At 34.6% G+C, this 15,086-nt stretch overlaps 1 protein-coding gene across 2 annotated transcripts in view; it reads right to left on the minus strand.

Moving 5' to 3' along the window:
- LRPPRC (leucine rich pentatricopeptide repeat containing) overlaps positions 1 to 15,086 on the minus strand; it is a 93,307-nt gene that overhangs the window by 28,937 nt on the left and 49,284 nt on the right. For both annotated transcript variants that reach the window (XM_080586682.1, XM_080586681.1), the window contains exons 24-25: positions 14,165 to 14,289; positions 13,423 to 13,529 (exon numbers count right to left, since the gene is read on the minus strand). In XM_080586682.1, the coding sequence (XP_080442808.1) occupies positions 13,423 to 13,529; positions 14,165 to 14,289 (232 nt within the window). The remainder of the gene's footprint in view (positions 1 to 13,422; positions 13,530 to 14,164; positions 14,290 to 15,086) is intronic.

The raw sequence follows: 15,086 nt of genomic DNA on the forward strand, positions 1-15,086 counted from the left end.
TGTAGCCAGCTGCTAATGAAGATGCTAGGTATACTAACTGTAGATAACTCCCATCCTAGAGCAGAGCAAAGGCCTACTGTGTCCACAGAACAATCAATGTTTAATAGTTACTAAGCCATAGTTCTTTGTGTTATTCATTTTCTCGGGTTAAATGAGACTTTGCTTGTTCATTCCTTCATTGCTTTGAGTGGTCTACAGTCACACAACACATACTCAATAAGCCTTCAATTTTTTTGCCAACTCCATCTAGTATACACTACCACGTTGCACCCTCTCAGCACTACAGACCACAACAGTTGTATCACAGTTCCTCCACTGTCAACAGCAAAATTCTTTGATAAACATTGGAAAATTCAAAATTCGTAAAGAAACATGTTACAGGCATTATGTTGCTCAGCTCCACCACATCTGGAAAAATGATGCAAGAAAACCCGTAAGCAAAGCATCCATTGTCATTTTCACGTCTCACACGCTGTTTCAAGACTACTTGAGTTCACTTTCTTTATACTCTCTCATTTTAATACAAAGATCATTTACAGAAAGAAAGGACTGCACTTTCCTTTCATGTATCAAGATTTACATTAACACAACCCAAAGCGATTCCAAGGAAATGTCTGTTCGTCCCCACCTAGAAACATGTGTTTTGACTCTTGAAGGGTTTTAGCTGTTAATATTATAAGAAGTCTCTGCAGTTGAAGTGTGATTTCCAAAATTCAAACGCAATTTCGCATGTAAGAGGCAGCTTGAACAAAAAGCTGTGACAAATACTGAGTCTCCATTCCAAAACAGTGGAAACAATTACCGTTGAACAAGTCAATTAGCCTTCTGTCTTTTCTAACACAGATAAATAATTTCCTTTCCCTTGTCTTCTCCTCCAACAGCAGAATTATTACCACTACATCTTGCTGAAATAGCTCAGCATACACCAAAAAGCAAGCATGCTAAGTTTCAGTTAAAGACCTAAAAATTTGCTGAAGATACACGAAACTGAGTGCTCTGCAAAATAAATGTTGGGGCATACAATCCTGCCAATCATCCAAAACAGTTTATGCAATCATTCTAAGTTAAAAAATAATAATTAAAAAAAAAAACAGGATGCTAACCCCTAGATCCTCAACATGAGCCATGTTCTGTATGTATTTATCTGTGCTATAAAAATAGTCTCAATCAAAGAGGTTATAGGAAAGTAGTGACTCCTCAAGTTTTGCTTTCCAGGTACTTGCTGATTTTTCCATTTAGATTTTATCACCGTTTTTCATGTTTACAGGTAACCAGTCGGTGCTTTTTTAAGACTCAGCAAGCAGTTTCACATAAAATATGCTGAAAATTAAGTCAAGAATTAACATCTTACACAACAGGCTCTTGAAAATGAAAAAGAAAAAAGTATGTTGCTTGCATTTGTAGCTAATCCTCTTTAGGACATGTTAAAATTCAAATGCTGAATTCACTTACAACTTCCAATATCATTGCTGATCCGAATGCCAATGAACTCAACAGCTCCAAAACTACAAACTTTTTATAGTAAATCCTTTCCTGTTCAGAAATGATTGATGTGTCTGTCACTACAAGGACAGCTGAGTTATACAACAGATATCCTTGTGTTTCATTTTGAAATTGAGAAGTGTTTTCACATACTGCAGGTCTCAATCATCAAAAGAACATCTAGGTCAGATTAACTAAATCTCCAGGGTTTGCCTGATAGTCCATATTTGTAGCTTATCCCTTACAATCTTAGGGAATTTTAAGCATTGCATTTAGCAGGAATCAGACTTTCTACAGCAGAGCAAATGCAGAATAAAAATAAAGCAAGCAATAATAATTTAAAAAGTAAAAACCTGTTACTTTAATTACTCTTCCTAATTCCCGTTTTAAATTTGGACCTTGTCTGTTTCAATGGCCAGAAAGTAGTATTGAGTCTTAGCATTTTTTTTTGTTTTCTTTTTTTTTTTCCCTTCCATTTTTAAGGCATTCACTGTTTTAAAGAGTAAAGCAACTATTGAGTGTCTATCAAAAATTATACAGCTTATAAACTAAATATTGTTTTTTTCAGGCTTTTAAATACTCTTGGAACATGAAAGAGCTGTACTGCACCAGAACAAAGGTCCAGCTAGCTTTTCATCCTTCTCCCCAACAGTGCCTATGAGAGAATATGAAGTGACAGAAAACCCAGCAATACGCTCCCCTCAGTGCCCCTCCATTCTCCAGCTGTTTGGGGTTCAGTGGGTCAGACTTTCTAGCAAATGATTTCTCTTCCATGAACTTCTCTGATTGTCTCTGGAACACAGTAAGATTTATCATTTGTAACAGATTTTGGCAAAGGGTTGCCTCAACTACCTCCTACAAAAAAAAAAAAACACCGCCACTTCTTACTTGTTTTCAGACTAGCTTCTTTCTATGGGCTTTATTTGGAGCCCCCTTGATTTTGTATTGGAAGACAGCATACAGTTGATTATACCCTTTACCCTCTCGATTTCACAGATGCTTGAGTGATATATGTAGTAATTCCCTGTTCCAGTTTCTTTTCCAGTTTAAGAAGTTCTCACCTGGTTAGTCACATCTACTTTCAATCACCTTTTTTTACTGTCTTTTAATACTCTACATACAACCCTGCACTAATTTATTCACTGATTCTATGCCTTCACACACAGAAAGGAAAACTAACCAGAATAGGAAGGAAACTACAGCATCCTTAGAAGAACTCTTGGTCATGTGAATGCAACAATCCTAAACCACAGAAAACATCTCAGTTGTCCACTAGAAACAGTCATCTTAGACAGGTGACTGAAGGGGTCCAATCACCAGAAATTCTTTTCTGTACTAACATTTTTAGCTGAACTAACTTCTACCTATTACAGTTGAAATAAAACTGATTGTATGGTGAAATCCTGACCTGTCAGAGAAGATTCTATTCAACACTTTCCCACACCTTTAGATAATGATAAAAACATTCAAGTTTTGTCTACATTGGTGTTCTGTATTATTACAGATAATAGACCAATACTGTCTTTTTTTGAAAACCTTTAAAAAAACGGCCAAGCAGTTTACAGAAGAGATGCGTAAAATATTCACTTTTCTACTTGCCTGAAACAACCTTATTCTCTTTAAAGACAAAACTTACATAATGAAAAAACAACAGCAAAAAAAAAATCCCGTGGCATTCTTCAAAGAGAAAGACTTTCAAAAAACTTAGGTGTTGAGAACATCCCAGAAGCCAGCTACAGCTGGCTTACAATGCACAACTATTTGAAAGTCATCAAAAGCATTTTCATTTGGCATACGCATAACATAGAAGAGACGAATTACCATCTTAGCCTTCCAACACTGCACCTCCACAAACTACTGCTGTGCACAATGCTTGGCAAAACATGCGCTACAAATACTAGATATCTCCTTGAAAACTTATTCTAGCCTTGCACAGTGTAACTTTACTTTTGCTAGGTTAAAGGTTGGACTAGAGGATCTTAGAGGTCTCTTCCAACCTAAAGAATTCTATCAATCTACAATTCACTGTAACACTGATTTTAAACATTCACGTTTACCTCTGCTTAACCCTACCCTTTTCAAATGATTTATAAATTCTTCTAAACCCTGATGTTTTCTTCCTAAAGTTCTATCTTACAGAAACAGTTCTACAGTAATCACCAATCCAACCATTACCAGGAATACTGGAAAGAAACAGACACAATGTATAAACCCTATCTACATTGCACTTTCTGAAGGTATTTTTTGGACAGGTAGATCCATTCATCCTTCTCTTTGGAGCTGAAAAAGCTAGTAATAAGAAAAGACAGCTAATGCTGCTAAGGAAGAAAAATGCTTCACAATGAGTTACATCAACAGCTGAAACAGACTTATGTTACCAGTACCAGAACCAGTTACTGAGATTTAGATGCCAAAGAAATGTCTCGCAAGAAGTCACGTTACTTCTCTGGAAAGACAGCCTTAAACAGACAGCTATGAGAAGCGATGTGTGTCATTTCTAACAGCTCTCTCTAACATAAGCCTTAGTGAAAACAGCACAGTTGATAGGAAATTCTTGATTTAAAAGCAGATTTTTTTCCCTGATTCCACAGAAGTGCCTATGAAATCGCACAAATTCCATGCAGTTTCAATGAAGCCTAGGATATCTTTGCACAGCAACTTACTTGAAGTTTTGTTTTTATTTTTACAGTGTAAACACTGTATGCTATGTTTGAGTCTTTCCTTATGTGAAAACTCTTAGCAAAATTCCTCACTTTTACTAAGCAGTGGGTGTATTGCCTGATCAGAATGGTAAAAGAATATTTTCAAGTTTTTGTACCTTTCGTAGCCATCAAGGTCCAGTTGATAGATGAAATGGTTAAAGTAATCTTACACTTTTTTTTTGACTCTTTTAAAAAGCTCCTTCACCTTCAAATTGCAATGCATTAGTTTTACAAAAATACATCAACTAAAACATTTATATTAAAAAAGAAAACTGATTTAATTGTTGACTCTGAACATATGAACTTCCACACAGTAGTCCAGAAGCTTATAAAAGAAGCTGCTTTAAAGACTGAGGAATCTAAAAATAACCTGTGCATCAAAAAGCATCATTCCCATTGCAATCATATCAGCTACCTAATAAAATACATTACTTCTCTAGCTCTGCTCTTCTTTAAACCATTTTACTACCAGGACAGCATTAGAGCTAGGCCCGTCTATGGCAGGCAAAGTAAGTAATCCTTTTTCTACAAGTTCCTTCCACTTGGAAAGAAGTTTAGCTCCTCTGTATTTCAAAAAATAATTCTTTGGTGATGGTGCAGAAGGAGATCCTCATTTACTTTATTCTTTCTAAACAAAAGAAAACCTTGAGAACTGCTCTAATTAAGACAGGTTTCCTCTACAAAAGAAGTAATTGCTTTTGTTCTTTGTAAACAATTTTACCCAGAAATAAATAACATGGCTAAATACATCCTAACGCATTATACTGATTTCTTTGATGAGAAGCTAATCTAAAGTATCCTCACACTTGCACAATTTTTGGGGGAAGATTAACTGTGTGAAAACTTGAATACAATTAAATCTGTACCTTCAATATGACTACTTTTCACGTTTAATGACTAGGTTAAGTAGTCTGCTATAGTAGAGTTTTGAAAATTATGAGTTGCCCCACTTAAAGTAATGCCTTCAAAAACTACCCAACTATTGTGTATATGATATATTATTTGCACTGATGTTTAACGGAAGACAAAAATGGACACGTCTACATATTCATGTTCCCTAACTCTCCTATTGGGAATGATTTCAATTCAAGCTTATGCTTAGCTTCCTGCCTATCCTGCCGTCATCCAAATGAGCAACTAGCCTGCTTCTACCAGGTTAATTTTTTTTTAGGTAAAATGCAAGTTAAAACAAACAAACTCAAATACTTACAGTCTCCAGCCTTCAAACATTTAAAAGAATAGAAATGTAACAAATCACATTCCTAAACCTGTTTTGCTAAACTCATTAGAATATTGTTAAAGCACACCAAAGAGGGGGAAGAAAGACATCCTAGGGAGACAAAAATCAACAAAACCCCATAAAAATAACCCTCACGCTAAAATAGAATCATAAGGATTAGAAAAGACCTCCAAAATCACCCGGTCCAACCATTACCCTACTACTAATGTCACCCACTAATGTGTAAAACATGTGTATTCTCACTGGGAAAAGTCACAAAACACCAGTTTTTCTGTTTACTTCTTTACTAAAGTATGTACTTGCCACAAAGCTTCTCTCAGTTCTTGCTGACTTAACCAACACAATTAGTATCTATTGAGTAAATACTCAATTTTATTTATTTCTCTTGAAACAGGAATATATGCTGCTTTGTGCTAGACAGACATTGAGATGCAAAATTATTTTCTGTAAATACCAGAAGAAAAACCATGCTTAAGTTGTCATTTTTTCCTTACTCCTGACAACAGAGACTGATGCTATGTATGTTTAAGTACTGTTGGAATATCCCACATTTATCGATGAGATTTCCAAATGAAACTATGTATGAAGTACTGCTACAAAAATTCATTAGAGTAACAACTTCACAACAATAATCATGCTGAAGGAAGACATCAAAAATATGCAAAGCCCCTGCTCAAAAACCCAACCTCCTCTAGGCTGTTCTAGGTTTTACATTGCATGATGAACCCAGACACCATTATAGAGTAGTAGTATTTTCTCTCTAACACAGTCCCTGGACCTAAGGAAGTATTTACATCTCTTGCCATGATCCCATATTCTAAACACACTATTTTCTACCTCTCTGGAAGGAATTCATTCATTAGTCAACATTTCGGTTTTTCCACTGGAAACAATGAATTATTATTGGGGATATATTCATTTAAATATTAATTTCTTAAAAGAAAGTAAGACCTTTTGAGTAACATGCACTGATCTAGTAACCACTTTCTTTAATTAACACATGCACACATCCATGGGTACAAAATCCAGCTTCAGTAATAGCTGTATCAGAATCCAGTTTCATAAGTAGAAATAATGCTCTTATTAGACTAATAGGACTCAATAATAAGAAAAAAATAATCTTTTTTTGTAATTATAGGGCTTGTGTGTCTAAAAGCTCTTCATCCTTTCCCCTCCCTCCCAGCTGTATACAGTTACTCTAATAAAAGCTATTACGCCCCCTACAAACTACTCCATCTCAGACCACCGTATCTCTAAGTACCTAACAGAATTTGCATTACACATTCACAGACATTTAAATTTTGTTCTAATCACCTCTGCTCTTTTTCATAAGCAGACCAAACATACATTTTTGTAGGCAAATTTAGACACTAGATATAACAATCATTAAACCATACATTAAAAAAAAATAAATCCTGCTGTGACAAATCAAGAAAGCATCTTCTCCCAGTAGTTGTTGATTTTTTGTTTGTTTTGTTCTTTTGTTTTTATCTCTAACATAAAATCAGCAAGACTCAATTTTCTGATGTAGATTCTTATAAAAAGCAATCTGGATGAAAGAAGGTTGTAATCTCTCAATATCAAGTAGAAATATTATCATTGTTTTATGGTAGATTAAATCCAATGGCAACTGGTATCTCAAGGTCTGCTGACAGTGGATGTCACAATTTTTTGCTTAAATCTATTTACCCCCTGAATTAACTTGACATTTGTTGATAGATATATTCCTGTACACTAAACTCACCTAAAATAGTTCTTTTGTCGGGTCTTGAATTTCAGCAACAAATGCCTTTTCTTGCATTTATTGAGACTGTAAATACATTTCATTTAAAATATTTTGTATATACTTGTTCTTCAGTTCTTCACAAACATTTTGATACACAAGAGATGGTGTAATATATCAAACTAGTAAGTATACATGATACATTTAATATAACGGCAGATGACAGAAATCTCCACACAAAATCTAGTAAAAACAGTTCGGAAGCCATACACTCTGCATTGACATTTTCAAGGGAGTTCCCTCTTGTGATAGCAAACTTGTGCAGGTTAGTTTTCTATTAAAAATTCTGCCATACGATTCTGTGATCTTTCCCTATCTCCTAAATACAGTAATCCTCTCCTAGCCTTCATTTGCAGTAGAACTACAGAGCAGAAACAAGAGCTTTTACTGTTTTATTAAAGGAACTATTTTAAATCACATGAGCTAGTGAATTAATTTAGAATGACTTCAAGAATTATCTGTCAAGAAAAAAATTCAAACATCTCTACCAGCTTATCAGAAGAGCCTTTAAGCACCTAAAAATGCCAGTGATCTGATACCCTTTTCAAAGGTACCAGATTAAAAAAAAAAGAAAAAAAAAGTATTTTGCTGTCCAAAGGAATGCAGTTTAAGAAAACACATTTTATCATTACAGTGCAGTGCTAACAGAAAACTAGTATTAAGTACACACTAATACGCATGTTCCCAGGAAGATCTAGAAAAAGAAGAAACCAAGTTTGTAGGTTCTTTCCCTCAGGAAATGAACGTTTCTTAACTACGTTGAAGCAGTAGGAATGGCAGTCTTCTCAACAACCTTTTCCACTGGACTTGTATAAGCACAGAAAAATGAAAGAAGATTTAAGAGTACTCTGGATATATCTTTTTTTTTTAATCCACAAAAAGAGGCAATATCTATATGTTTATCAAAAATTAAGTTTATGAACCATTTTTGCTCACCTTAATGAAAACAAAACCACACAAGTCAGTAGGTAACAGCATATAGATAAGTCGTAAAGAACAGAATCAGGTGCTCTTGAAAAAAAAATCTAAAAAGTTGTGTATAATGATGCTGACACTTTTACATAGAAGATACTAGGATATTTGATTCTTGGGAGAATCAACAGAAAATGAAAAACAGCTCCAAGATACTTTAAATTTTATATACTTTTTAAAGTGTCTCCTTTAATGGAAGAATTATCTAAAACAATGGACAGGAATATCTGAAAAGAGGAGGAAAGGAAATTTTAGAAAAATATTGCCAGTCATGATAGCGTGAAGCTTCGGGTGCATTCATGTACAATGTTTTACAACATTAACATACCTTAACACAGATGCTGTTAGCAATGCTGCCTGTATCATTTTCAGAGTAAAAGCCTACTGACGTTTTGGTTTACGTTTGTAACATACTGTCATTCCAAATACTAGTTACCACTATATTTACATTTTTATAAAGTGTGTAAGATCAGATCAAATTGCTTTAACCATTTCATCACAAAAGATTAAAATTTACTTAAAGAGTAAGCAGGGATTGACTGACTCTTCCATTTCAAGCAGTGAAAAAATCATTAATATTTTAAGATAAAACACTCATTAATGCTTTCATGTGCTTTACTCTTTTGAATTCTTCCTCTTAGATTCTGATAATAATTTACGTGGTGGTGGTTTTTATTGTTGTTGGTTGTGGTGGGGTTTGGGTTTTGTTTTGGTTTGTTGTTTTTTTTTCTTTAAAGACAGACTTGATATATAAACCTGTGAGAGTTATTTTGCTTTCTATTTTGTTACTTAACAGTAACAAAAATTGACCTGTACACCTGACTGAGGCCGATTTCAACTGGAAATGGATCCATTGCTGGTTTAAAACTGGGTATACTTCAGCCATAGGTGTAAAATGTTCATTTTTACTTCATGAAGTAAGTCATGAACTAAGCTTGCTTTTGCAAAGCAGATTTAAAGAACAGCTTCCTTGAAGCTCTGCTGCAGGACTGTTACAGTGCTTACCAATGTACAAGTCTTGTGAGTATACCACAAAGAGCCAAGTGGGTAGTCTAGACCATGGGCATGACTTCATCTCATACAGATTCAGAGAATATTTTGATAATAGCATTCAGCATGTATAATAAATGAAGGAAAAAGTGCAAGTCTAGAAATACTCAACCATCACACAGGTGAACAGCTACAGATCTCACGGCAAACTTCAGAGATGACTGAACAGCTAAAATTGATCCCAAGTGACACAGAACAACTATATTATAACTGTTTAGGTAATTAATTTTTAAGTCTCCATGTACCACGCAAGGAAAATAACAGGTGAAGGGGAGGAAGGAAGCAGATTCCTCGAAGGTGGTGTAACCCTCCCTTTTCATCTCAGGTCTCTCCTGGATGACCCTCACATCAGTCCAGCTCTCAACCATCAGCTGGATCAAGTTTAATAAAACAGCAACAGTGGCAGCTGACAATTGAGTAAAAATAAGGGAATTCAGATTTTCCAGTTCTTACAAGAAGTAAGCAACTATGGATTGAAAGGGATTCTGGGGACTGGGCTCTAGAAAATACTCTCGCCACCTAAATACCAGACTTAAAGAATACCAGGCCATGCAACTCTTCCAGACTCTCAGTTCTACTACCTGGAGCAATGGAGCAACATTTATAAAGATGACCCTCTGTGAGAAAATTTGATTAGATATTATCAAAATGAGACAACATTTTAGAAGACTAGTTAAGAAAATATTGTTCTAAAGGTAATTGTGTCTGAATCCCTTTTACTGGAAAATTCATCTGTTTCTTTTAGTCTCTAAGTATCATCCATTAAAATAAAAATATATTCACTTAATTATCTCTTTTATGAGAAAAAAAAGAAAAACAAAATCAAAGGCAAAAGGTCAATTAAACTGCCTTTACAAGTAAGGGAAAAAGTCCTATGTAACTAGGGCTACAATTGATGATGTAATTGATGATGATGATGCTCCTCCAAGGGAAAGCAAGCTAGTAGGTGACTTCGTGGTAAGGGACAAGAAGAGAAGGGTACCACGGTCTGTTTTGATATGATCACTTCTGAAGGACTCATGACAAAATCTGACACATCAGATGACGCACACTTAAGAACTGAAGACTAAATCACACTGTGATGCACCCAACAGTAGTACTTCCCAGCGTGAGGCAAAAGAGCATCTCCCAGCACATCCTTCTACCAGCACGACTTGAAGCATCCAGTAATCACCAGACATGGCTACAATAAAGCACACCTTCCCTTTCCAGAGAAACTGAAGCTACCTCATTTGAAGGTCTGATCTCTGAAAGAGGCTTTCTGTCTAGCTACCTGCCACAAAACAAATGAGAATTGACTTCAAAACCTTAACCAGAGTCTATCAACACTGCAAACTATTACCTTATCAACCACGCTATGAAGCCTCAGAACCTAGTTGCATTGGCCCTTCTGCCTCAAGTCTTCTCTCCTAGTTTCTCTTCCACCTTTCATTGCCTCAATGAGAATCGCAGCACCAAACTATGCGCTGCAATTTACTTGGTCTGGTATTAGTCAGGCACATTCTTTGGCCACACCAATTTATCTTTAGTTGTCTTTCACACTATCGTTCTCTACTTAGTCTTCCTGCCCTACCAACAAGCAGCTTTGCCCCAGAGCTTTCACCTTTCTTGCTATGACAACATCCCACAACATGAGCTTTTATATATATATATATATACACACATATATATGCCTGCACATTTTTGTTACCAGATTATGTACATACACAACTGACCCCCCCCTTTTTTTATATATATAATTGCACCTAAATCTTCCCCTTCTTTTTCCACTATTGTCATTCAGTTGTATTTTACCAATGATTGAGATTTAAAAGTTATTTTCTTTTCATAGGGGTTTGAGTTTGAAAAAATTGAAAATTGAGCAAATTTTTCAAAGCAGCAGTTGTCACTTTCACAGGAGCATCCAACAGATCTCTGATTTCTAAAAGTAACAAGAGAAAGCTGAGGCAGTGGTCTCCAATAAAAAGCACCCCATTTAAAACACCATAACCTCCACAGTCTTCATTTCCTTAGCTCCTACGGATTTTTTTTCCAGTTTCATTCCTACCCTTTTAGATACTCCTTATTAATTCTTCAGATACTCCAATAACAAATGATACCACTAAAATCAATTGATCGCTATAATCAGCAACACATGATAAAGTATACACTGACAGGCAATCCATGTCCAACATGCAACTACTTCTAAAAAGATCAAGTGACACCAAATTTGATCAACCTCTACTGAATGTTTCTTCAACAGGAAATGAAAATAGAAAAACTATCTGAGATGGCCAGCAAGAGAAGGAATTTAGCTGCAAAAAACACTACTGGAGAAAATGATACACATACAACCAGTACTCCATCTTCCACATTATATGCAGTATGCCTTCGACTTCCCAACAAAACAAAAAAAGCAAATAGTAACTTTTTATGGACTAAAACTATTTTCTTCCCCAGCAAGATATGAATTAAGATTTTTTTTTGCCCTTGAAGAAAAAAATTATTGGAAAATACCTAAATTATTCTTACATAAAAATACCTGAAAATAACACATGGTACAGTGATTGATTTTGTGCCCCTTGATTCACTGGTAAATGACATGCATAGCTAAATTTCTGTATTCCTAAAAAATTTAAACCTTTTTTTCCTCAACAACATATACAAAGATCAAATTCATACTTTATGGAAGCTAGGTAAGAGCAGGAAGTCCTACTCTAAAGAGCCAAAAGAGACAGGAGAAGTTCCATTTCATCTCCAGATACCAGGTGCTCAGATTTACGCTTATGTCTGTCTGTGGTTCCTGATACTTGATAGTCCAACACCAAATACTGAATTTGTGCAGAGATAAAATTGGCACCTATTAAAACAACAATTTCAAATAATAATTTGAAAATAATACAATTATTAAATTATTAAAATTTGATAATAATTTGATCATTTGCTTACTATCCAATTCATGAATGTTGAACTGTAGCCATCAATAGAAGTGCTGAGAAATTAAATGCCAGTATCTAAGAAACTCTTACTTCCAGTTCTGAGATTTCAGGCTTGTACATCCTATATACTTTAATCACTATTAAAAGAACTGAACTCCTCACTGTCTTGTTAGATACCGATATTTCAGTTCTTCTGTATTATTAAATTAAGCTCCAAAAGACCATCTCTGAGAAAAAATATTTAACAGGATGCTCAGCACTTCTGTCCTCCTTAAATCAGGAAAAGTATTGTTCTATCACAGAGCAGACCTTCACTTAAAAGATTTTTTAAATGCAAGATTTCTATTGGGTAATAATTCAAGTAAGGATAACTGGTATCTCAAATATTTAACAGAACTAGAAAAAAGGCAAGCTTTATCTTAGGAAGGAAAAAAAAAACAGAAAAAACAGGTTGCAGAGTTATGTACATAATACAAAAATGATAAGGACTAAGTATCACTTTTTCTGCAAGATCCCTCCTCTCCTACACATTAATTTGTATACTTATGCAGCATTTTAACAACATACAACTGTGTTAAGAAGAAAAATAATCACAATCTGGGCAGACTCTGCAGCTGCCCCTTTGACTTATCAATTTCAGTAAGCACAATTTCAATCAAGTCTAGATAAAATATACTAATCCTAAATAGACCAAGTTTGTCACCTACCACTTCCTATAAGCTGCTTACTATCCTGAAAGAGAAAGAGAGAGAGAGAGAGAGAGAGAGAGAGAGAGAGAGAGAGGAAGGGAGAGAGAGAGAGAGAGAGAAGAAATGCTAAATTAAATGCCAAACAGTAGCAGACAGCACTTGTTTGGCTGATTAACTTGTAGACAAGCATTACAAATAAATCTGAGCATGGTCTGCAGCAAATTAAATTCCAGTGCTTTTAAGAACAAAGAATTCCTTCGGAAAGAGGATTAGCAACTTTACACCCAGGAATGCCAGTTTAATTTAATTGTTCCACAATCCGATATTTAATATGCAAATATCATTTTGATATATAACAGCAAATTTGAAAACGTGAGGAAACAAATTCAATATATAACAAGACTGTCTCTCTTCTGAACTGTAATTATACAAAATAAAGCTGGTCGAGGCTTTTTTTTTTCTTTATTAGGATTGAATTCTATTAATGTGAATCAGAACAAGACTAATTAAAGGTTAAAAACTTTAAATGTTTCTAATTAAGAGTCTAAATGGCTGCATGAATAGAGTACTATAGTTAAAATCCTACCTCAATGACCTTCCTGGCCTCTCTATATTTTCCTGTTTGCAAGAAGGCAAAGAAGAGATCATAGAGAGCCATCATGTCACCATATTCTCTGCTTACAAAATCTGAAACTAAAAGAAAATAAAAATGATTAGTTTACTAAATGAATTCAAGCATTTTAATATACATGTTAAATATTCTTAATACTATTATTTTCTCTTTTCCAAGCATCACAAAACACCGTACATAAATATATACATACATATATATATGAAATATATTTTGAAGCGCATGGAACATTTACAACATATTACACCATCTGCTGTAGCTTTGTGGTTGAGCATGCTTAAACTGTTTTTCTGTTGAGCTATACTACATTTTGAATTACATTAAACAAAACAGACTATGTTGGCATTCTTGGCTTGTGCCAAGCGTGAATTTAGGTTTTCTTAACTACGCAACTGTTTCAGAAACGTGTGTGGAGAAGTTGTTTCTTAGAAGTGATATATATAGCTAGAACAAGTATTAACACTAATCTTTGAGAACTTGTTGCTATATTACCCAAACAATAGAATTCTTCTCCATTTAAAATGAATATCCATTTTTCAATCTGAAAAACATAGGCATCATTTAAATGCTTTAAAGTAACACAAAGGTATGAAATTTTGTTCTTTCCGATGACATAAATGCTATAAATGATCATGGAAGAAAAACCTCCAGAAAGCACTCCATATAACTGGACAGTACTTGACTACATGCAACCAACCTTTTTGCAGAAGATCAGCATCTCCTTTCTCTATGAGTCTACAGTAGACATTATGAAGCTGAAGAATTTTCCCGTGCTTCTTATAACAGCCCATTAAAGCTTCCAGAGCAGCAGGCATGTCATCCCTCATGGAAAGAAACAAAAAAAAAGAATAAAAATACATAAATAGAAAAACTGAGCAGGAGTAGACAATTATGAACCCACTTTGGTCTTGAAAAATTTCAAGGAGAATTTATGCACAGATCTGTAATACAGATGAGTATTTTATTCCCCCCCACCATCCCCAATATTCTAGATATTTTCAAATAATGGGTAAAGTTTTTCTACAAGCAAATATCATGTATGCTTGATAGCTACATAAATGAAAAGAGAACTACAGTTTTAGGCTCAAATCTCCTTGCTGTGTAATTTTTTGAGTTCACGACCACTGTTCATTACAAATTAAGCAAATGTATAAATGCGCTGCATCACCATTACATACGCTTAATTTCTGAATTAAAATTCTTAAATTCTGCTGTATGCTATCATGACAAAATACCAATTCCACAGAAATTTGTTTATATTCAAGAGTTCCGTTTTTCTTGTTAATATGTAATATTGTGCAGAATACATTAGCTCCAAACGTCTCTGTTTAGACAATTTTTAAGCTCTTTAATTTTTTTCGACAGCATTTTTATTTCATTAGAAATCCTCAGGGTCAACCTAGTTAAACAAAGCTCTTTAGATTGCTTTATGCTTGTTTTATACCTTTACAGACTAGATATAAATCACCAGGTTTATTTCCATTCCTTTTCTTCCATCACAATTGCAGGGTTAGCATTTACCCATTCTATATAAAGGTCAGAAACCAATGCATATTTTCTGTAATAAAAGTGTACTTTTTTGCACTGAATATAACAATATATTGAGGTACCAAAATGTA

This window comes from Anser brachyrhynchus (assembly GCF_964034855.1).
Source record: "Anser brachyrhynchus genome assembly, chromosome: 3".
In the NCBI taxonomy this organism is placed as follows: Eukaryota; Metazoa; Chordata; class Aves; order Anseriformes; family Anatidae; genus Anser; species Anser brachyrhynchus.